General features: G+C 44.0%; 1 protein-coding gene across 1 annotated transcript; it reads left to right on the top strand.

Moving 5' to 3' along the window:
- Nucleotides 1-6747: 6747 nt before the first annotated feature.
- On the top strand, nt 6748-22007 carry klf13 (Kruppel like factor 13). Its single transcript, XM_029522533.1, has 2 exons — nt 6748-7757; nt 18168-22007. The coding sequence occupies exons 1-2, from the start codon at nt 7280-7282 to the stop codon at nt 18473-18475; spliced, it is 786 nt and encodes a 261-aa protein (XP_029378393.1). The 5' UTR covers nt 6748-7279; the 3' UTR covers nt 18476-22007.
- Nucleotides 22008-23814: the final 1807 nt, after the last annotated feature.

The raw sequence follows: 23814 nt of genomic DNA, 5'->3' as shown, positions 1-23814 counted from the left end.
AGCGAAACGCTCCGCCACAGTTTGGTGACGCAAGGAGCGCTATTAATAACCCGGGAACGGGATGTTCTCGCTTCGGCATCGGGGTCATCCGAGGATAAACAGCCGTGAGTCCCCTGCAGACGGCCGGTGCCTTTACTGCTGGGAGCCGACGGTGGGAGTTTAGAAGGTGGAGAGAGAGACGCAGCAACTTCTTCCGTGGCGTTTCTTTCACTCACTCGTTGCCCCGTCATGCCCCCCCCCCCCCCCCCCCCCCGTCCACCCAGCGGTCAGCCCGGTCTGGTCCGCGTCCCGAGCCGCTCCAGTCTGCGTGGAGCCTCGCCCACTGGTGAACCCGGTGACTCCGGAGCACACTCCGGTCGAGGCGGCGAAAACAAGCATGTGGTGTAAGACTGCCTCTTTGGAAATCCTGTGTTTTGAAATTCAGCCTCCCTCCCTTTTTCCCACTTTGAACTCACTGTGCACCACACGGACTTTAAATGTGCTGCAGCAGCGCATACAGACTCCGCTCTGTTTCCACTCAGCGGGCCCAGAACCGGCACACAAACAGCCACACACGGTGATCTCAGCCGAAGCCCACTAAACTTAAAGAGGAGATTGGGAAATGCATGACACACTTTTTAAGGCAGTCAAAGTCAGTTACATCAAAATGGACTTACAGAGGGCGAATGAGGGCAAATATCTATCTATCTGTCTGTCTGTCTATCTATCTGTCTGTCTGTCTATCTATCTGTCTGTCTGTCTGTCTATCTATCTGTCTGTCTGTCTGTCCATGTAGCTGCACTGAAGAAGGTATAAAATTATCTGGAAGCATAAGCCACTCAGTGCCAAATACTTGTCATATGGAGATATAGATATGACAGAGCAATTTCATCAAATGAGCCTTCAACACAAATCATTTCAATTGGCTTACCATTTCAGTCACTTTTCAAGCAAGCATGAAATATAGATCTGCTGCTTTTGTGCCTCTTGCAGTGATGCATCCTGGATATCTGGGGTTTAGCCTGTCGCTCAGATGCAGCAGGCTTTTGCTCTGGGCAATATTTAATAATCACAGACTGAATGATCAAGTAGCCAGCAGCCAGCTTAATGTCTATCTCAAGTCATCAGGCCAGTTGGTGTTGTGTTGCAGCGTCTGCAGTGTTGTTTACTGTAACTTGGTCAGGGTTCATTCTTTGTGGATAAGATGCCATCTCAGTGCTTCCGCTGAATGGCCTTAGAAAAGATTTCCTCATCCCTATTCCATCAGCTCAGCGAGTTAATGCAGCGCCTGCGGACTCCCCGCTGAGCTGAATGGTGCACCTCAGTCAGTTCCCCTCACCAGTGCCCGTGAGGCATATCCTTCCCCAGCTACTGCACTGATCAATGCATTCTGAAAAGGGCCACTATACTGACCAGCAAATGGGTCCAAAAACAGCACTGTGCCCGCCTCGCTTTGCTCTTTTGAGCTGTATTGTGTGGCGTGTACAAAGCCACCATGCTGTGATGTGAAGGGACAATAACGGCATTACATAGTAATGGCTCAGCATCGGCCGAGGGTCAAGTGAGTGACGTGGATTTTAGCTATGAACTCAGCTCTGCACGCACAGCAGTCGTCACTTTCACGTCACGTGTTATGACCGCTTCACTTGAGGAGGCTCTTCTGCCATATTATGCAACAGACAATTCGGCGTGTTCTATCAATGAGTGTTGGGCAGCACTGTTCTTTGTAGTGGCGTGCTCGGGAGGCAGCACCAAGGCGGGGGAGGCAGGCAGGATTAACATTGTGGCGAAAAAGGCTGCCTCTGTTTGTGTGGCTGAACATGGACAGCCTGGAGGCAAAGGCAGAGGGAGGATGACGACCAAACTGAACTCTGTCTTCGACAACACCTCCCACCCTTCTGTGAACTGATGCAGCGACCCCTCTCAGTCTCCACCGCCTTCCTGCAAGGTGCCCTGCAGAGCTTTACTGTGCTTCCTCTTCTACCTCTCAGTCTCAGCTTACAAGTTGTTTTTCAAGAAGGGCATTGGGATGGCGGCGTGTGTACAAACTGCCCCGGACTGCATGCTATCTTAACTACACATACCTATGCAGGCCACTGCTATCTCATTGCACACTGGGCTTGAAACATTTAGAGCCAGGTGACATAGCTCTGTCTCAAGGTAGCAAAGTCCACATATCTGCTCACTGATTAAAACATTATATTCTTTCTTTCATCCATGCACACGACCATTGGTGGTTTTATGTCAGACCACTTCCTTGCATGTTATCGTCAATGCACACACATACATAGACCGCTGATACCTCATTACCGTTCTGTATGTTTCCTCAGCGTGAACAGCTTTCAGTCTTCAAGCTGTCAATGAAACGTGTGTGGGCTGAACATATGATTGTCTGACCTTGTTAATGTGAACACTTTCTATGCTCAAAGCCACTGAGGGCTTTAGGAGATTAAACTATTAATAATTCACTATTAGGGGAAACATGCTTATTGCTTTCTTGCTGTGTGTTAGATGAGGATTAGAAAACTATTTCCATGTTGGTCTTAAATCTGCATGAGGTCAGGAAACTCTGTGTTAAGGTAACAAAATTCACCTACCAGCGCCGTGCCAATTAAAACCATTAATGCTTGTTTAATTCATGTGAATACGATACACTGTAGTTTTACAGGTTGTTGTGTGTCGGACGGCTTCTTGGCTGAGAGCAGTAATTACTGCCATCATTCCTTGAAATCATGTGCCCTGTCTGCTAAAAGCAGTTCCTCATAATACATGCATGAAGTCATGCATGACTTTTTTACTCATTTCTTTACATAAATATGTTGTTGTTGTACAGGCTAAACAAACGAGATATGATATCTCCATTACTAAGCTTTGTTTACTACAGCGTGTGGATTTTGTAACCTCGGACTAAGACAGACCTGCTGTGTCCTCTGTTTCCACTTTTTATGCTAAGTTAAGTTAACTTACTGCTGACTGCAGCATTATATCAAGAATCAGAATGATCTTATGGAAAGATTTCCATTTCCTAAGTGACCATATCCCTCATAGACTTTACAAAAGTTGACAACAAGTTGATTGACAAACTGGAGGGAATCAAGCCAGCGTGGGATGGCCAGGGCTTCATGTGATGTATTTCTTTCTGCTCCTGAATCCTCTTCTGAAGAAAAGCCTGTCATCTTCGAAAATAGGAAGGTGGACATCTGATCTTATTTGTCTGCGTGTCGAGTAATTATTTGGCTTTCACTCTGTCCTGAACAGTCAGCAGTCTTTTGTGAGTCTTCTGTTTGTGCTGTGCGTGTCAAACAGAGGTGTCAGGAGAGTCTCGATATCAATATCAATAACACTATAACCAGTATATCCTGCTAGACAACAGGGAGGCTGCACTTTGTTACAAAAACACACAGTTTGGACTTGTTTACTCACCTGAATTCTCCCTGTGTGACTCATTTGGTGTTTTGTGATTGCTGCATTCATACTTGTTGCATTTAATCTCCTGTTCCCTCCTCAGTAAAAGAAACTATATTTTACCCCTGATTTACGGGGAGGGGGTGTTAGACATGCTAAGGGATGTCACGCTTTACCACCTATATCAAATCTTTTGTCTGACTAATCCTCTTTTCTGCTATAAAGGTGAAATTACAGCCTGTTTCGCCAACACGAGTCATGATGTCCAACTGTTGGTGTGTCACTAAGGATGAGTAAGCTTTGTAGAACGGCAACAAAAAAAGACAGGCAATATAGTACCCACACTTAGCAGCACCATATGTTCCGTATTGTTCCTTACAATTCAAAAAAGGTAACTCTAATTATATAGGAAAATTTGTGCCTTGGATTTACTCGAGCCCACAAGTTCAGTGTGTATTCTAATGAGTCACCAGATAAGACGTGATATTTCCAGAAAGACTGGCTCTGCACTGCAACACCCTTTAGTGCTTTATTACATTTATGATAAGAATTGGTTCATTTCAAGGAAGGCTGTCAAGTTCGCGGTCTGTGACAACTTAGGCAGCGAATTAAAGGAAACCTTGTGGGAACTTCTTAGTTCATAAATGATCAGGTTGATGTGAACCTTTATTCAAGAACCATCACCTGGTCAAAATCTCAGTTATTTTGTTAAAAGTCTACTAAATTCAAAGTTTCCCTTCATGCTTATTAGCCAATATTAGCTTTGTAAGACTGAATTAAGATTTAAATGTTATTAAAATTTTTTACCAGCCGTGAGGCTCAAACTCAGCATTTATGCCAAAGGTCTGTGTCCTCCATTTTACATCACTTCCTGCTGCAGAGGAGAGAAAACTCATCAATCTAAATCCACTTTTTGTGCTTCATCCTTATTTTTTTTTTTTTTTTGGTTCTTTGCTTCATTTTCTTTTTTTCTTGCCTTCAGAGTTTGACCTTGACACGACACGACAGCCAGCCAGATTGTTAAAATGGTCAGCCTGTCCTATGCTGAAAGAAGAGCTCTCCCATTACAAACCGACGTGAAGAGGCCAATCAAATCACCGTTCCTGACTGAGAACTTTATGTCAATGCCAGACACTGCGCTGTTTGGACTCTGCACTGGGGGAGTGGTGCTGGGATTTGGGAATGTACAAAAGGTCCCTTGAATCATCAGATTGTTGCAGCTACAGAGAAAGAGGGTTCACAGTACCCTCTCTCTGTCGGGGGTGGTGGTGGTGGTCTGTTTTTGTTTTTTTGTTTTTTGAAATAATCACTCCCACTTCTGCATGTTACCTTTGTAGAGGTTCAGTTGTATAATCTGCAACAGATTTCCTCACTGTCTCTTTTGGCCTTCTTGTGCTTGACACCCAGTGGGAATTGATAAACACATGCAGTTTCTACACAACTCTGGGAAATAACCCTGTGAAAGAGGAACTAAACCCTCTTGACGTGCTCTTAGTAGAACAGATCGTCAAAGCGCCACATGAAACACAAGAACACCATGTTTTTGTGGTGAAAGAATATGTAAAATAATACAGCCAGATGGCTTTCTGAATGCCACATCGCCTTGCTCATGCTGAACACTGGGAACTTTCTAGTGCGGGCTTTTGTGCACACTGCTGAAAGTGTGCATTCATTCTCACAGGAGAGCATCAGCTGCTGCAGGGAAGCAGGTCTAATCCTGTACCAGTGGAGCGTGTGTTTATTCCGATTCTTAATTAATGTGTCGAAATGGCAATTCTTATTTTACTGGGTTTCAAGCTGGATGAATGAGAGCAGAAAAAGCTGCATTGTTACAGAACTTTATGTACAAAGGAGAATTTCGCTTTGAACCTAATGTGAGACAAATGATAGTGGTGGGGGCAAGAGGTGAACTGGGACATTCAGCTTGTCCTTGCTGCTAATCAATAAGATCAGCTGGTTTGTTTTCTGTCAGGACTTTGTCACTCACGATCTGCTATTGCTGCATGTCTGTTTTTGAAACCTTAAGTTTTTAAGACTTATCACTTGTTGGTTTCTGGAAATATGATCATACTGACGTGGATATAAAACTCACACCATGAAACAAGGAGCTTTTTAATCTTGACGTAAACCTTCAAAGCATCGTATCGTCGCTCCTGCCTCCCCACAATGTGTCACTTGTCTCTGGCCTGAGGATAAATTGAAGAAGACATTGCCTGTGGTGGTTGGCTGCATTTCAGTTGGCAAAGGCCACAGAGATGCTCAGAGGAGGGTTTTTGAGGTAAAATTGCTAGTTTGTTGAAAGTAATCCACCATCTTCCCCCCAAAAAGGCTGTTGACAATTACCTTTGGCAATCGCTCATCATCTTTTGCACGCATAAACTCCTAAAGGCCATTTTTGAAACTGCAGTGTTACAGTACAAGTGTGATATATGTTTTCAGTTTCTTTCTTTAAACGGGCACCAGTTTGGTGAACGGGTTTAGCAGAAAGTTGAACCGCTCTAATAATGATTGCTAGCCATGTTTCCAGAAGCATTCCTTCTTTGAGTAGAATGTAATTAATAGTCTTTGAGTGGCTGTGAAAAAGAATGATTTTCCCTGTGAAGGATCTCAGCAGGTTAAAGCAATCATCTGGCAGCTGAGCTCACTGCTGGTGCAGCTAGAGGCCCCACACTGTGCTGAGAGCTCCAAGGAGGTGACAAAAGACTGAGGCCATCTTCTTTTTATATATATAGATATATATATCTATATATCTATATATATATAGATATATATATATATGCACACGGGTCAGTCAGTGGTATGATGGGTCCAGAGAAGCACCTCACCAGGTTACTCTCAGAGTTATGTTAAATTGTTTCTTTGTAATATTTCAAAAACAAAAAACAAAAACTCAATACCCAAAAAGCAACCTCATCCCTTTTCGACCATCGTATTGACGATTAATGGAAGAAGTGATCAGAGGTCAGAGAAAATGAATTTTATCGGCATTATTTCCAGGTTTCTACCTGTTCAGAGCAACGACTCGTGCTTTGTATTACTTTAAAGTGGTCGCGTTGGACTCTTGGTGGGTTTGACATCGGCTTAGACTCCTAACAAGGCAACCCAAATCAATTATGTCCAACCTTCTACCTATTGATTTTGTGGAACAAAGTAACCGTGTCACGACACGCATGCACGCTTACAGGCTTGGACAGGATGCTGCAGAACAGCCCCCACCCCTACTGCAAACATTTCTGTTTTATTGCCTTCTGTTTATTTTCTTCCTGACGGTTTCTGCCGCGCACAAAGCCGTGCGCAACCTGTGGTGAAACTTTCAGCTAAACTCGCATTGTTTGGTGCATTTGGGGACACGCAGTGCCCAATGAATGAGCGGCTGGTCTGACGATGCTGCCGAGCGCTGCCGATCGTCACGCCCCCAGCGAGGATACAAGCAGCAGGAACAGGCGCTCCGTGCGGAGACACGCTCACTTTACCGGAGTGTCTGAAGCCGCGATGGGAGTTCACACATCCAACTTCCCAGAGTTCCTCATTCCAACGCCGGTGCACTAAACAAAAGACTTCAGCTTTCTGATTTTTTGTTCTCTCTCCCCATCTGAAGGGGCTTGTCCGCATTTTTATTTTTATTTTTATTTTTTTGCCGTGTGTGTGCGTGCGTGTGTGTGTACGTGTATGTGTGTGTGTGTGTGTGAGGCGTTTCTCTCACAGGATGTTGATGATATTGGAAAGCCGGGTATGATCGTAAAGTCACTTCTCCGATGAGAACGACCTCCTCCTCCTCCTCTTCTTCTTCTTCTTCTTCTTCTTCCTCACCACCACCACCACCACACAAAGGGAACCACGGAACAAGTACTTTCCCCCCTCACGCCATCGTTTTCTTTTCTTTTTTATTCTTTTAATGTCATTAAGAAGAAGAGGGGGCTGTTTCAAAGACAAAATGGATCACTTTGCAGCAGAGTGCCTTGTTTCTATGTCCAGTCGTGCAATTGTTCACGCTCCTAAAGGGAATAGGGAGATTAAACCAGAGATCCCGTCCTCCTCCAGGACCGGAGAGGAAATCAAAGAGCCTCTGGTGAAAGACAACTCCTCTCTTTTTGTGGTGGCGCGGATTCTGGCGGATTTTAACCAGCAGACTCCCAACAATGTTACCGAGCAGGCAAAAATAAAGGATGAGAGCATGCCGAACCTCACAGATGATGGAAACTCTGCCACACCTACCACCATCTCCGATCCTTCGCTCAAACAAAGAGGCAAAAGATCGAGAGGTCGAACTGAGCAGGAATCACCTCAGAAAAAGCACAAATGCCACTATTCAGGTTGTGAAAAAGTTTATGGCAAATCATCCCACCTCAAAGCGCATCTAAGGACACACACAGGTCAGTTTAAATGGATGCAAAAAAATGTTTGTTGCTGTGACTTATTGTGGCTCCGTTTGCCTTTTATGAGACCGGATGGGATTATTAAAACCGAGAGTACTGATTTGAAAACAAAACAAAAAAAAGAAGTGTGGTTTCTCTCTCATTCAGAGCGATATTTTGTGCAGAGGAAGGCGCACTGCCTGCCTGTGTTGTGTTTCACCGAGTCATTTGTGTAAATATTCGCGATCCACCCAGAATGGAAACAGCCTGTAGTGACAGATCAGCCGAGCCGGGTTTGGTTCATATCTTTTTAATAAAGTGCATTGTTCCATTAAGTTGCATAAACTTTGCGAAATGTCCTTTTAATGTCAGAAGAGGGGAGGGATGAAGTCGAAAATAGTGCCACTCCCACTCAAGTCTCGGAGCTTTGTCACGGCTTCCCTCTCTCACCCCCCCCCCCCCCCCTTCCCCCATTGGACAGTGTGTACAAACCGAAACTGCAGTGCAAAATGCAGGCAGAAATGAGATTCACAGTTCTTCTTTTTGTGCGCACTGATTCAGGCAAAGTTGGGTTTGTTACATGGCAACATGAGGAGATGAAAATAAATCCATCGGCAACATGTAATATGCGTTAATGTGGCTGTGCACAAAAAAAAAAAAAAAGAAAAGAAAAAAAAAAGTTTCCAGATCGATTCAGCAGACGATCCAGATCGGCGGTCTGATAGGTTTGACCTTCCTGACGGACCGTCCCTCCGTGTGTGCGTTTTGCATTCCGCAGGATGGGCTGCAGAGAGAGGGGGGAAAAGATGTAGATGGGCTCAAACTGGGGGGTTGATAAGAGCTGTGCAGTCGTCCGTCTGCCCAGAGCCCTTTGTTGTGATGTGCCACACCCCCACCAGACAGACTGCCAGCTGATCTGGCCAGCAACAGACTCAGCTAGCTGAGCCTCGACTGAGGAGCTGCTGCTCTTTAGACTGCAGCTCAGGCTCTGCTACACACACAACCCACCCACACACACACACGCACGCACACACCATCCCTGATACAGCTGAAACAAAACAGACCTCTGTTTTTCACATAAGAAATGCCTCGCATGAACATGACACATATTTTGCCTTTATGAACATGGTGTAAATATACGCAAGGAAAAGCTACCATCTCGACACAACGGCAAAGACTTCAGACACTTTCTTGCATGATTCCTCCTCTAGTTGTGTCAGATATTAAACATCTGTGACCCTTTCGTTCAGCAGTAAATTCTTGTCTCATTGCCTATAAAGCTTTTTTTCCCCTCCCTGCCTAACGATTGGAACCCATTCCCCTTTTTTGGCTTTGCGATGGTATCCTTATACGACCAGATTTATTATGCTATATAAGAATTTCATATGGATGCCATATGCCACGGCAAAAATAAAGCCTTAAAACTGCAAGCACACCCTATGGGACTCCATGGGCTTGCTGTATGTTGCTCTTAGACTTGTAGATAAAGGATAATCCTGTGTTGGTATTTTGTAATTTTTTCCATTTTTATGTGTGAACTCCAGCTTGGAGCTGATAGGTGTGATGTTAGGAGAATGATTTGACTCATCCGTGTGCATTAGGTAAAAGGTCCGTAATTCCCACAACTGCCTGTGTATTTTAGTGCTATTTTATTGCACCGTATCAGCCTGACCCTTGCCTCTTCCAGTCTTTTTCCTTTTGGAACACACTCCTGTGCCTGGATTTGTGCTTGGTTCGTGTCCTGTAATTTCTGATAATGAGGACGGTCACAAAACGTGAGTCATCTAAGCTCAGCTGCATGCCAGTGTGCCAGCCCTCAGCACAGGCTGCATTTCCCTGAAGCTCCAACCGTGTGTTTTGAGTGCAGCTTCATTGCTCCATATTAGCCCAGCCCTTGTCTCTTTGCCTGTGAAGCATTTCCTTTTCCTGCCTTTCTGTTTGGATATGTTCTGGCGTCTGGCTTCACCATTGGTTTGTGTCCCATAAATTCTGATAATAATGACTCTCTGCTTATTTGGTGGGATAGTCTCAGAATGTGGGTCATCTGAGTTCAGCCAGACTGCTTGCAGTGCTTTCATAGAGCCAGACTCTGGCAGTGTGCTTCCCTTCAGCCCCTACTAGCAGAGTCAAGAGAGAATAGATCGGAGCTCAGTCAGTCCCAGCCAATCACCACTATCTAAGTGAGGGGGGAAACACTATTGTAGAAACTATACAAAGAGCTCAGGACAAGATGTCCTCTCTTGACTTCTCTAGCGCCCTAAAGCTTCATCGGCCCGGCTTTTGCAACCCTTGTGTGCGATTTGTCAGCGTGTAAGAGGAGCTGAAACCTGAGCTGCAGTGTATTTCTTGTGCAATGTCTGCAGCCCGTAAAAAATCTGTCCTATTACAAGCTCAAAATGAACTTCACCCAGCATTAATAATAAGCTCTGCGATAGAAAAAGAGTCATGGTTTTCTTTACCCAGATTTTGATCTCGACTCTTATAGTGAGACCTTTGATGCCACGCCAATGCTGCAGAGATGTATAACAGTTTTTGATGCATTTAAATAGTCCACATCAAAAATAGTAGCAATGTACTCAGGACTGGTTACAAATCTCCCTGCGAGCAGTTTTCATGGTAGGAAAGCTGTCCACATCATGACCTGGGGATTATATTGACAAACTGGGTTACATTATGTCTTCACAGGTATTAAATGTTTCCGGTTAAGGGGTTCTTCAGTGTTATCATGAGACATATGTCTCCTTTAAAACAGTAGAGGGAAACTACGATGTGGCTGACTTATGAGAAAAAAGGACAATTTTTAATTACTCCATATTCTGCAGACAGTTAGATGGCAAGAGATCCACCAGAGTTTAGGGCTCTGAAGTTACCAGACACTGTTTGATTTCTTGATGTGGGCTGTTCCCTAGTAGATACTTATCCAGCAGTGTGGAAATGAGAGTCATGTGACATGTAAAGCTAATGTAAAGATAAATAGAAGTTTTATAGTCAAATGGAACACATGAAGACCGCAAAGGCAACTTTCTCTGGTTCTTCCTGAAGGACTTTCTGAGCGCCAATAGGTTGCGCTTCATTTATTCTTTTTTCTTTTTTTTTTGACCCTGTCTTAAAAGTATAACACACTTTTAACAATAAAGACCCACTTTCCCAAGAGGTGTCAAGCGGTTTTTGAGTACACGGTGTTCTCTGTGAGCGCCTCATTATTCTGCTTTGGTCATGTCATAAAGACTGCCATATCCAAAGGAAAGATGGCCCCTGGCAAGCTCATTACAAGTCATGTCTTCTCCGGAAAGAACAGTCCGGGCCTTCTGTACCCCTGTAACCCCCCACAGCTGGGCCTCACAAAAGGCCATCTTGTCAGTGTACAAGGCCTATTCTAAAACTATTCGAATCAGCAGGAGGAACAGGGTCAATATTTCTCAAAGACAAAGCGCCTAATGACATATTTTACAGTTGGTTTGACGTTTTGTCTGGACCTCTTTTGTATTATGCTGGGGCTACCTCTAATGGCGCGAGATGGCTGTAAAGCCTTTTACTGTCTATCCTAAAAAATAAGTAGCACCACCTGGCAGCACAGCTCCACTGCCATGTAGATCCAGTTATTCATGCATGCTTTCTATTTTTGGTCAAATAACTGTGGTTAATGACACTTTTTTAAATGTGAAATTATCCCAAATTCCACATGGAAAAAACACACAGGACACTCTGATTATATATACTGCATCTCTGCCAGTGGTTTTATATTTGGCTGCACTGTTGCACAAAGTGCACAGTGTTCCTGTGTGGCTGGTGGCAGTGATGAGGTAGCAGGGTGGAGATGGGGTTTTCCTGCTCTTACTTCAGCCTGACCTTGGCACAGCAATATGCAAAAACTCTACTGGGACACAAGAGGTTAGTCTGTCTCCATGCCACACGGCAGGATTTCCACCATTCCCTCCCAGTTGAGCCGTATTTCTCCTGACATGTAATAAAATGGTGACTCCTCAGCGAGGAGATATTCAACAGTTTCCATTTGTCTCCGCTCTGGAGACATGCTTTTTAACCACGTTAGCAGCGTGTGCCACACTGGGTCAGATGGAAATATCCTAACAACCAGGAGGTTATAGACAGCCGTCGGCTCTAATGACTTTGGTGAGCGGTGGGCTTTTCTTGTATTGTCATCAGCAGTCTGACATTTGTAATTCGAAGTGCAGTGTCTCATTCTTGGCCAAATACCTGGAAAGGACAATGTCATTCCTCTGAATGTCCGCTGCACATTAATGTTACTAAGAAAACATTAGCATGCTAACACACTTCCCTCAAATGATTAACATGGTACATTTAGTATTACCTGCTTTTGCAAGTGCTTTAGCTGCAGTCATTTGGGCTCAAAGCACCGTGGTGTGTAAGTAGAGCTTCACAGAGCCTATAGTTTTAGCTCTTGCTGCCAGCTAAGACATTGAATGAAATCTGGTCGGCCCATATGTAGCAGTACAGTGTACTATGTGTACTATGTGCAATGGAAACAAGGTATTAGTTAAATCTACTTGATCCTCGGGTTGTAAATGAAACCAAAGTGGAGCCACCATCTTGCCTGTTCTAATCCCCTGTTGCAGTGTTGCTGCATTGCCAACGCGTGCTCTGGTGCATGCACTGTCCATATGCTATCCTGCATGTGGACACGTAACGCTGACTGTAGGACAGTTGGCCGCTAATATTGGAGTATAAACCTGTTTCAACTGTGATTGAACACTCAGGCTTCCACGGTGAATATTCAAAAAACTCTCCCTCAAAGGCAGGTCCCAGGCTGTGCTGCTTTCAATGGCCCACAGCGCTCATGTATTCTTCAGTTCGCTCTGGAGTACTACTATAAAAGATACTCTGTCCACTCCCCCCACAAGCCCCTCCCACCCCTCTCCAGTCTGCAAAGCAAAGTAGGTGCTGAAGCAGGTCGAGTAGCGAGGCCAAGCTCCAGCCATGGCTTGTGGCGTGGTGTTGATTAGGAGCGGCAGGAAGAGCAGGACACAGACCTGTGTAACATTTGTGCATTTTTTATTTTTTATTTTTTTGCTTCCACCGTTAAAAAAAAAAACAGCAAAACAAAACAACTGCCTCTTACATGCAAGGGAGTGTTCTGCTGTATAAAGACAGGGAATATTCAGTGAGACAGGGTGGGGGTGGGGTTAGATACTCGGATATTCACTGTCAATGCCCTCCATTGATGTAGGTCATTTATTCAGCTGCATCTGCAGCTAATCTGATTAACGTTTGAAGGGCTGTGACCTCTGCAGCAGAGAACACCCCTGTCAGCCCAGCACTCACAGGGTCCCATCTGAGAGTTACACTGTGACTGTGACTACTTTGGTGTTCTCAGCACAGGTTGAATAAGAGAGGAATGACTGAGAGTCCCAGTGGAGCCGATGTCAGGCGGAGCGTTTTGTCTCTAGCTGGGCTGTTTATGTTCCCTACAGTGTGTAAGGTGTGTCCCCTTTCTCTGTGTGATAAATCGGACTGTGGCAACCACGACACGCTGGGGTGCGGTCCTCAGCACAACATGAGAAGAATTTTGTTCCGTCTTAGGGGGGGGATGGAGGGCACAATCGCTTTCCCCGTTAGACATGCAAGCATTTTTCTTTCGCTCACCCTCAGAGTATCAGGTGTAACGCCAGGCAATATCTACAGCCTTCACTCCTCTTATCAGTTTGGTAAGGCCTCTCTGGGTCTATGGCTCTTTGTTTGGCACTGAGATAGTATATGAGATAGACATATGAGATAGCACTCCTATGTCATGCGAACTATAGTGTCGCAGTCCATCAGTGGAAGAAGCTAGCGTTGGTGTGTGAGTGCCAGTAAGTGATGATGGGGCATCCCTGTTCCCACCTGAATCCATGGACCAACTGTAAACAGCCGTTAATGGCTGCAGCTGTTAGCCTTTCGTTAGTTAACCAGGGTTTAAAAGATAAGGAGATGGCCTGCAACACACTTGGCTGCAGGTTGTTTTAGCGTGCACTCAAGGCTGAAAGAGAGTGCCCACTCTAACTAATTGAGTCAAATGTGATGAGCTGGTCAATGCAGGAGAGCTATCCCGGGCTTTCCCTTAAAGAGTTAAGGGGATGAAGTAATGTATGTCTAAGCGTGTGCAGGAATCAGACGGTCACACTCGACCCCCGCTGCATGTCTCCGGGTGAATGCCAATAGCCCTGAGCAGTGCAGGCCGAGGGGAGTGAGTTACGGTTAGTACGCACAGCCCGTCTGATTGAAACGCATTACAGGAGTGCCTCTCCCGCTGGGAGCGAGGCTGCTGCTATTGTTCACAATCTGACAGCTACAGGCCCACGAGGGGAGTCCGACCATTCAACGTCAAGCAGCGTCCCTCACAATATAGACAAAAGATGATAATAGATCAAATGGCCCCTGTTTTGGGAGCTTTCTGCTGACAAGTTTGAGCCAGTCCTCATGGTGAGTACCTGACTCACCCAAGGGTCCTTTGTTGCTCCTGCAGAGACGACTTATTCTTGTTTGCATCAAATTCTGAATGGAGCTTTTAAGAAAACATGTTTTGACTGCTTGATTTCCTCTGTAATTTGACTCCTCTCCCACTGAGTCAATTTTTCACAGACAAACAGCCACGTAAACAGTGGTTCTGATCTCAGATGTGTTTCAAATCAAGCAAGGTCGTTTTGTTTTTTTTTTTTTTCCTTTCCTTCAGACCACAGAACTTTGAGCCTTTGTTGTTATTTTTGTAGAACAGAAGCCTGCATATATACTGCTGTGCGAACAATGAAAAGACGAGCTGCAAAAGCCTTAATGTATATTTACCCGTCTCCACACACATGCTTGTGTTTATATCTTAGTATGTAATGGTGCGTTTGTAGGGAGAGGCTGGCCACAGTTGGGTTAACCCTGGCTCCTCCAGTCGTTTCTGCTGATCAGGGATTCAGCAGTCATTTTAGTATTACCCCAAATCCCATGAATGGATGTCTCCTGGCAGCGTCGCTGGCTCCTGGTTGGTTACAGGTCATAGTCTGTTGTAAACATGCAACCAAATTACAGGATTGTGCTGAGCTCTACCACTGGAGTTAGTGGCGTCCCTCTCATTTCATGTTGCCAAGCTGGCTGTGCCACTAAACCATGCACTGAAGTGAGGTAGGTCCAACTCTAATGAGCTATGATCTACACTCCAGCCTTACTTTCCCTTTGTCTCGCTGTTTGCTCTCAAAAGTCCACACAGGTTTTTCCTGTGCACCTTGTTGTTGTTCTGAGCTCTACAAAGAGACATTTCCTGTTCTGGTTCTCACTGTTCAGGCAGAACAACTTCAAGGTGATCTCCAACATATCCACGGGAGCTGTGTTTTTTCACCCTTCTCACCCTGCAGAGCTATTTACTCAAGCTTTCTCATGACAGGCTCACATAAAGGTTTTAGCTGTGCACAGTGTGAGTTTGGCCCATGCCCGAGGACACACCAGGAATGTTATCTACCCTTGTTTGAAATGCTGGTTGCTGTTGTTGGAGCAGGTGACTGGGTTGAGCTCCTGTGCTGCTGCTCACGTCAAAAAGAGATTTGATCTCGCCTTCACAGACAGCATCCTTTTACACCAGGGAGACAGATTCCATTTCTTCAGAAACCAAGGAGCCAAACTTTTCAGCCGTGAATGTGAGGAGCTGGAAGGAAAGGAGCAAGGATGAGCTGTTTATTTACTGACCCAATGACCTCGGAGAGAACAATTATATAACAAGAATACCTGTGACATAATCACATTGACTTAGAGGGGAGGGGGGCGGGGCACTAATGCTTAACAGACGTACAGTTTGCATGCATGATGTAACTAACTTTACAGGTAACTGGGTCACTGTGTTCGTTAGAGAAAATCTCCAGTCATTATGCCCCCACCCCACCTCGCCTTCTGCAACTGACATATTCTGAGAAAGACAAACCACACCCTGGACGTGGCCCTCTGCCAGAGATGGGCTAACCAATCGGTGCAGCCTGGCGTCAGCCCTACTGTGACGACGCTGGGATTAGATGGGAAGAGCAGCAGGGTAATGGGAGCAGCGCGGTGATTCTTTTTCATCAAAGATGCTGATTCATAGGTGCAGTCTATTGAAATATATTGAAGGGTGGCATCCTCCGACCACAACAGGATAACAGCCCCTATCAGTGTTTCCTCTCAGGATCAAAATCTTTGTTCTCCAAACCAAATTCTTGTGTTATGGAACAGCAGTTTTTTATGCCTGCGAGTCTTCTCCGGCTTCCGTTGAAGCAGGAATTTGAATGCATGTTCAGATTGTTGACCTAAATGCCGAATGCATTTCAGCATGCAGGGAAAGTGGGAAGTAGCTAGGCTCATGCAGCATTTTATATCATGGTGCGCTAAATAATCCGATGTGTCTCAGTGAGTGTATGTAAGATACCTGATGCTCCCAGTATGGCTGCATTTCTGTATCAGGGCAGTTGGACTGGATATCTCAGCCGAGTTCTCTGGTTTCTGGTGAAATATTAATGCTGCTGGATCCGTTACACTGGTTATTTCACCTTGAGCAGCATGCAAAGCTTAGCTCTTTTTTAGCCAGTAACTCATTTTGCGGTGCCAGGTGGCAACGGAGGCCGCTTCTCTAGCTAATAAGGTATAAAATAAACTATCATGAGTCTTTTCAAAGGGACTCCTGCCTTAGAAGTTACAATTGTTTCTGCTGGAGCTACGCTACAGGGTCAAACCAAAATGAACTGTGACTCTAACATGGGCCAGGACACAGATACATGCGTTTTCTTTGTGTTGGAATTAGCAGGAGAGTGAGATTATGTGCCATATGAAGGCGACTGCTGCGATATGCAAATGTCCACGTCAGGAGCAGAGTGTACATACACTGAGCATCGGCGTGAACTCTGTGGACCTGTAATGGGAAGGGCTGACTGAGTTTGTCTGGAGCTGAGGTGAGGCGTCAGAGGCAGGAACACAGACTGGGCTGTCTAGACTTGTTCTGTCTGTCTGCATGTTTTGTAACCACGCAGTATGGGGGGTGGGGTGGAGGGAGAAGGGGGTTGCCGAGACTAGTTGTGCACTTGAGTTCTTGTTTTTGAGACTCCCTGGCATCAGGTAGCACAAGACTGTTTGATGCTGAAAAGCACTGTTTCTGCCCTGGGGGGGAAACCGCAGAACAAAGACGGTATTTGGCAGGCCTGCTCATATCTGCTCATTTGTCATGCCACCGATAAACATAAACATTAATACATTTCACTGTCTATTTCTTTTCACACCTAGAATCATAATCATACAGGCCAACAAGACGTGTGGTTATTCTTACAGTGGGAAACCAAAGCAAGGAAAGAAAATGTCCTGTCCCTTCGTTGTAGGACACACTGGTAAAATTCTGGATTCTGAATTCTGGATTTAGCTAGTATTAGACATTTTGGCCAGTGGGTGCGGAACCCTACATTTAGGCTCCCTGTGCACTGTTTCCACATCAGAATAGAAGGAAACCGCAAGATCTATAGTACCATCTGGCTTCAAGTATATTTGTGTCAAAGCCCACTTTTATTGCCTGATGGAGGTTTGGGAGGGTGTAATTTCCCCTGTGCCGAGTCACAGATAGTTGCATGTTGGAAAATGGGCTGGGCAACTATTGTGAGTGTGATTAGCATCTGGAGCTTAAGATAATTAAACTGTGTCTGCTCCTTCAGCACAGCGCCAGTTTTTAGGTGATTTACCCCAACTCCCCCATTTACCCGACTACAGGCTCCGTGTTTCACATTCAAAAAAATATTATGAAGGTGTCATTTGTGCTTTTTGATATTGTTTCCTTAACTTACCTGTCAGACACAGCAGTCATCTCATAACCTTTGTTTCTTGATGGCTGAAAGTCAACCATGTATCGGTTGTGACAGCAGTCTGGTTGAGCAGACCCGTCTTCTTCTGAAAATATCTGATTGCTCTGCGTGACACTATTCGGGACTTGAAAACATCTCATAATGAGTCACTACTCTATCTATGGTGGCGGCTTTGTGATCAGAGTACAAAAGTAGGAATGCACTGAGTTGGGTTTGTTTCATCTTACACTCCCTGACACTATCAGTACTTGTCTATGTCATTACCTTCATACGCTGCGCGTAAAACTCAATCGTTTATGGTGGATTGAGTATGTTCTGGTCCATTTAGTACAAATTACATATACTTTACATTCCTGCCCACCATTCCCTCACGAACAGTTTTTAGATGCATTCAGCTGCTCTCTGACTGTCTTATTGAACCTTGCAAGGCTCTTGTTCATTTGTTTTTTGCTTCAGTTCAGTGTTAGAAGGGGGAAAATCTGAAATAACCAATCAGTCATAGTCGAGATGCTGCCACAATATATGCAAATTTATCATCGTCTCTAAGATCAGTAGAAAACAATGGCCCCTTAAAGTTTCTTGCCTGACTATTCACTGACATCTCTCCTCTCCTGTCGTGCAGGTGAGCGGCCTTTCCCATGTACCTGGCCGGACTGCAGTAAGAAGTTTGCTCGCTCGGACGAGCTGGCCCGCCATTACCGCACCCACACCGGGGAGAAAAAGTTTGGTTGCCCACTTTGTGACAAGCGCTTCATGCGCAGCGACCACCTGATGAAGCACGCCCGGCGCCACTCGGATTTCCAACCCGGCATGCTGAAGAGGCCTCATGGTGGCAGCGGCGGCAGCAACACGACACGTCCCAGCTCCCTTAGCGACTACAGCCGCTCGGATGCCTCCAGCCCCACCCTCAGCCCAGCCAACTCGCCTTAAACTTAAGACCCAGTCGCACTTTCCGCCTCTGACCTGTGAGGCCCTTGTTTTTGTCATAACACTTGTGTTGCACAGTTGTCAGCAACCCCCCTTTGCTATTCCTGCGCTTGCTGTGGTGTACCATACTGTACATAACTGCTTATTGTAGTGCAATTACTTGTGTGATCCTAAAAGAAGGTAATGCTTTTCCCAGATGGCAATATTTACATTCTGTACCATATGTCTGTATTTTTTTAGCTTCTGATGATGGCTAGTTGTCCAATGTGCGTTTGCAGTCAGCTAGACACGGTTTGGAAGAAAAAAAAAACGAGACACCCTGACAAGTCTTATCAATCTTTTTTTGTTTATATATTTTTTTTAATCTTGTTTTATTTAATTGTTTTTTTTTTTTTTTATTGAACAGGTGAGGAGAAGGGGGCACACACACACACACACACACCTCAGGATTGAAGACAGTTGTTATTTCTGTAATACCACAGTACTTAACAGTACTCACATTGACTGCACAATATACTCATCACTTTACTCTGAAATTCAACAGGGGTTGAATTTTATGCCCTGCTCAGGGATGGCCTTGTTAGCTTGAAAGAATGAACACGGTGAAGAGGAACATACAGTACATATATAGCAGCCTTACACTCAACACAATTTGCACTCTTTTTTTTTTTTTTTGTTGTTGTTGTTGGTTTTTTCACATTTGAGGAAACTAGCCCTACAGTCACTCGGTCAATCATACACAAAGCTCATACTCTGTTCACCTTTGTGTTTTGGGGATTCGTATGAAATGGTAATGCTGTGTGCTATGAAATTGGTCCTGAAACCACCGCCTCGGTAAACAAAATACATTTGTTCCTCCACTGCAACGTTAATATACAGTTGCCATTACACTGGGTTAAATATGTCTTTCATTAAACCGCAGTATGCAGTATATACTGTGTAGATCTGCACTATGGGGAGGATCGGGATTATACCGAGTGAACAGTTTTTATAAATATACTCAGTTAAAGAAACTTTAAAACCTTTAAATAGAGACAGTTAAGTTTCAAAGCAGCTGTTCATGCTTTTTTTTTTATGAAACTGCTGAATCACCAGCCAGTATTTCACAAAAATGGACACAAAGGGACTTTAGTTGAAACAATGTTTATCCATCCCGCAAGCACATAGGAAAAAGTACCAAAGACAAGAGTGAAAGAAAGCTTTCTACTCAGTCTTGTGAGCCACCCTTTATTGAAGTGTGGGGCTACTGGTTGGGAGTATATCACAGGTAGGGCCAGACAGCCTGCCCCCCCACCACCACTCCTGGCTCTGCCTTTTGTGGCCTCCTTGGAGGAAACAGCATCACACAAGAAGCTATTCCCAGGCCCTCTCCCTCAGCCACCTGGCTCTACCTGTCCAGATTTGGAGTGCCGATGCTCCAAATCTGCAAAACTGCATCAGGCCCCTTCAACTCTGGGTGTCAAATGTAGGCCAGCGTGTTGGGCAGAGTATTGGGCTGGGCTGAAACATGGTGTGGCACAGAGTGCACAAAGCAGCTATCTGCAAAAGACAGGCAAGAGGGGGTAGTTCCTGATTAAGAGGAGAGGTTTATCATGAGCTGAGCAGCACAGAGAAGGAGACACCCAGCCGCAGACAACACCTCCCCCTCCTCGGCCCCCCCCCCCCCCCCCCCACCCCCCCACCCCAACTCCCTTCCTCCCTCTAACTGAAGGGACAAGCGAATGGAAAAATGGCTGTAATTAGGGGTTTTTTATCCAACCTGCAGGATAAGAGTAGAAAGAAAAGTGTGTGAACAACAGTACTACCTAAACAATGCTGGGCGTGTGGGTGGGATGAGCCCCGACTCCATCCTAAGCACAGGGAGAGATCCACGACTCCACCTGGAGTGTCAAATTTCACCAAGCCAAGGAAAGCGTTGCTTCAAATTCACACCAAATGAACCCAAGCACTTAAAACAGCTGCTTTCAAACTTTCTCTCTCTGCAACAAGGGGGCTTTTAAACTGTTGTAAAAACATCTGAACCAAAATGAACATATCAGCAAAGTCCAGTGCTCACCAGCCTCACATTGTCCTGCCTGTGAAGCTCAGAAGTCCCGTGAGAAAGCTGACTTGTGTTTTCTAGATAGACATGCCTCAATAAGTCAGGCAAAAGGCACAGTAAACCTTCCATGGAAATGGGCACCACTATAAAAACTGCTGCAGCCCCGCCAGTCTGTGTTATGCGTATGTTTGCTTTTAATGCTTCTATGGTTGGAAGTAGTCTCATCCATGTAGTGCGGTCCTGTCAGACCCTTGCAGACTGTTGTCATCATGAATTGCGTGTGCTAGCTTCAGCTTACCAACAAGTCGCCCAGCGCTCGCCCCGCAGTCCCATGCTTCACACCGTACGCATGTTAATATCTTCACCGTAGAGGGGTTTTTGAGGCGGTCTGGCAGGTGTACGTTCATGAATGGCAGGCCTTGTCCTGCGGCCTCCACAGCAGCCATCTCTCCAAGAACTTGTAAAGAATCAGCTCTGTCACATCCTCCAGAAAGAAAACATCCCTTATTTAGATCGAATACAGTAGTTTCATTAATTAAAACTCCACATGTAAAAAGAAAAAAGAAAAAAAAGAAATAACCCTCTATAAGATGTTGAAGTACATTTCCAGGCTGCAGGATGACACTTTGAATGCCACTGATCAGCAGCTCTCAGTGGAAAAAGCACTGAGAGGGATTTACTTTTACCATTTGTAAAAAAAAAAAAACAACAAAAAGAAAAAAAAACCCAACTTAATTTTCACAAACAAGTTCTTCAAAAAGCTGTAGAGCAGCTTTTTGTGGCACCTGTTCTATTCCATTTTAGATTTTTATTATTGTTAATAATATTAATATTATTACTATAGTCAATTTTTGACTTGGTTTGTAAAACTTTCTCTTGCAAAAAAAAAAATATAATAAATAAAAAAAAAAATGTGTGGCTCACCCTCAAGCAGGTTTCACAAATCACTTCTTAATCCATAATCTGCACATTTACCTCAGGGTCAACCTCCGCAAAAGCAGATATGGGACAGTTCGTGGATTTTTGTTTTGACATCAGTCGCTGCACAAATGTCTGCCAGTCTCACACGGTGTTCCTGGGTGCTTAGTGCTCACTGCCGGTCAGTGTCCGACCACACTGGAAACACAGGAATGCCTCCATAGTGGCCCAGCTCTTGCCTAGTATGTGCTCATAACATTCAACAGTCCTGCTTTATGCCTTAGTAAGCACTGGGCACTCTGGACGCTGTTTCAGTGAATTGAAATGCCCCTCAAAAGACCCTTGACCATTAGTGTCAATGGGCTTGCTGTACAGTAGGTGACAGGAAGCTCCTACCCTCTGAAGACAAACTGACTGCGGCAGTGTCAACTTCCCGGTCTATCCATCCATCCATCCAGACTGCTCCAGTGACATATAGGCCTCCACAGGCAGAGTCTCATAACGTTTATTCTCACTGTACCAAATCTACTTGAATAATTCAACAACAAAAAAAAAAAAAAAAAAAAAAAAAAAAAAGGCCATTGAACACAATTTTGTACATGTCCATTTTTACTGTACTCACTTTTGTTGTCAAATCATTATGAACCTCTGGAGAAAGGTGTATAATCTGTTCTTTTTGTTTTTGTTTCTTTCTTCCCATCGTCTTCAGGTCATTTCACCAATTCTTTTGAATTACTCACAGCATTAAGTTTGACTCTTTTCGTCGGGCTGTTTTTAAGGGCGCCATTAATGCTTAAATAGCAAGATTTTAACCCCTTTAACCAGAAACATTTAATACTCTGTTGATGTCAGGATGTAGGTTATTCCAGTTAGCCTGCTATCCATAGATTCCTCAGAAAAGTCAGAAAATGAAAGGATTGTTTGGGGTCACCATAAAAAAAAAGGAACCTTCCTGACCTCTATGTATGTCGCTTTCTGGAGTGACTTTTTTTTTTTCTTTATAATTTAGTTTCTTTTGAAAGTTTTTCCATAAGAAAGAGACCACAGCATTGTGAGTTAGCAATGTAGTCATAATTTTAATTGTTGCTTTTATTTTGTCTCATGTAAAATGTTTAAGCTTGTATATTTTTCAAAAATCATACCTCTCAAAATATTTGACTTTTGTTGTACCTTCATATCTTTTCAAAGCATCCATCATGTAGCTTACGTTTGTTTGATGAGTAGCACAAATAACTGGTGGTTTTGTTTGTCCTTACTTGAATGAAGAAGGAAAGAACGACTTTTTCTGTAAAAAAACAAAAAGCAAAAAAAACCAACGAAAAAAACACTGGGCTACATTTTATATAATCATACCATGTTGTCAGGGTCCTGCACATCCTTGTGGATTGAAAATGTAATCTTTCCGGGAAAAGATAAAATATTTTTGATTATTTTTATGTTATAAAACAATTTAAACCATCCCTTCCTCGTTGTGCTCCAGATCATGGTTTAAATGGCTGTAATGTTTGGGATGGTGTCATCTGTGAATTGGTATGAATTTCTCTTTCACATTTCTTGACCCATCGTCACAACTGTAATCCCAGTTAACATTACAGAGGTCGACAAGGACTTGAAACAATGACAAAATGGAAATACAAGGTTTCTAGAAGATGCTAACAATGTACCAGTCGATATTTTTTCTTCTCCTAATTGTACAATACAGTAAAAAGAACAGATTGCTGCCTAGTATGTAAAGAACTAACATTAATCTTATTTAAAAAGTTCATATGAATGAATATATCACTGATAAGACCATCTCAGATGAAATCTTGTTGTGACCGATCTCAATGTAAAAGCATGATTGATGCAATTGCGTGCCAAAACCATAATGGTAACTTCATAAAGGAGGTTGAGGATACAAAGAAAAAACAAAAACAAAGCAAAAAATAAAAAAATAAAACAAAACAAATCAAAAAAAACAAACTAGCTATTATCAGACATTTAACAAACGTGTACAGTTTTATAAAGTGTGACAGGTTTTTATGTTGTGTACAGGATTTAATGAAGCAACTCTGCATATTTAATATGCACGTGTTCTAAGTTAAATATTTCTTTTTCGGCTTAATGTAAACATTTTTGATTGTGTAGCTTCGTCTTCATTTGGTTCCTGTTATTTAATTTTTCTGCTTTTTTTTTTTTTTTTTTTGCTGTACAATACTCAAGCAATGTATAATGGCTTATTACAGGTATTTTTGACAAAAACAATCTTACTGATATTGAGCGCCCAACCATTCCAAAGGATTTAAAATTGCATTTGCTATAAATGTGCTGCTTATATCGACCTGATGCATTTTTCAAGGTTATGAATAGAAGTCTGTCTTGACTGTGAGGTTTTACACGTTTG

Source organism: Echeneis naucrates, chromosome 16 (genome assembly GCF_900963305.1).
Source record: "Echeneis naucrates chromosome 16, fEcheNa1.1, whole genome shotgun sequence".
NCBI classification, from domain to species: Eukaryota; Metazoa; Chordata; class Actinopteri; order Carangiformes; family Echeneidae; genus Echeneis; species Echeneis naucrates.
The sequence above is the reverse complement of the archived record's forward strand: the minus strand, read 5'-3'. Positions and strand labels throughout refer to the sequence as shown.

Excerpts from the sequence above, each read along its gene's own strand:
- klf13 (XM_029522533.1), top strand. The coding sequence starts at position 7,280 with ATGTCATTAAGAAGAAGAGGGGGCTGTTTCAAAGACAAAATGGATCAC. Across the intron at positions 7,758-18,167 it reads GCATCTAAGGACACACACAG|GTGAGCGGCCTTTCCCATGT; the intron begins GTCAGTTTAAAT and ends CCTGTCGTGCAG.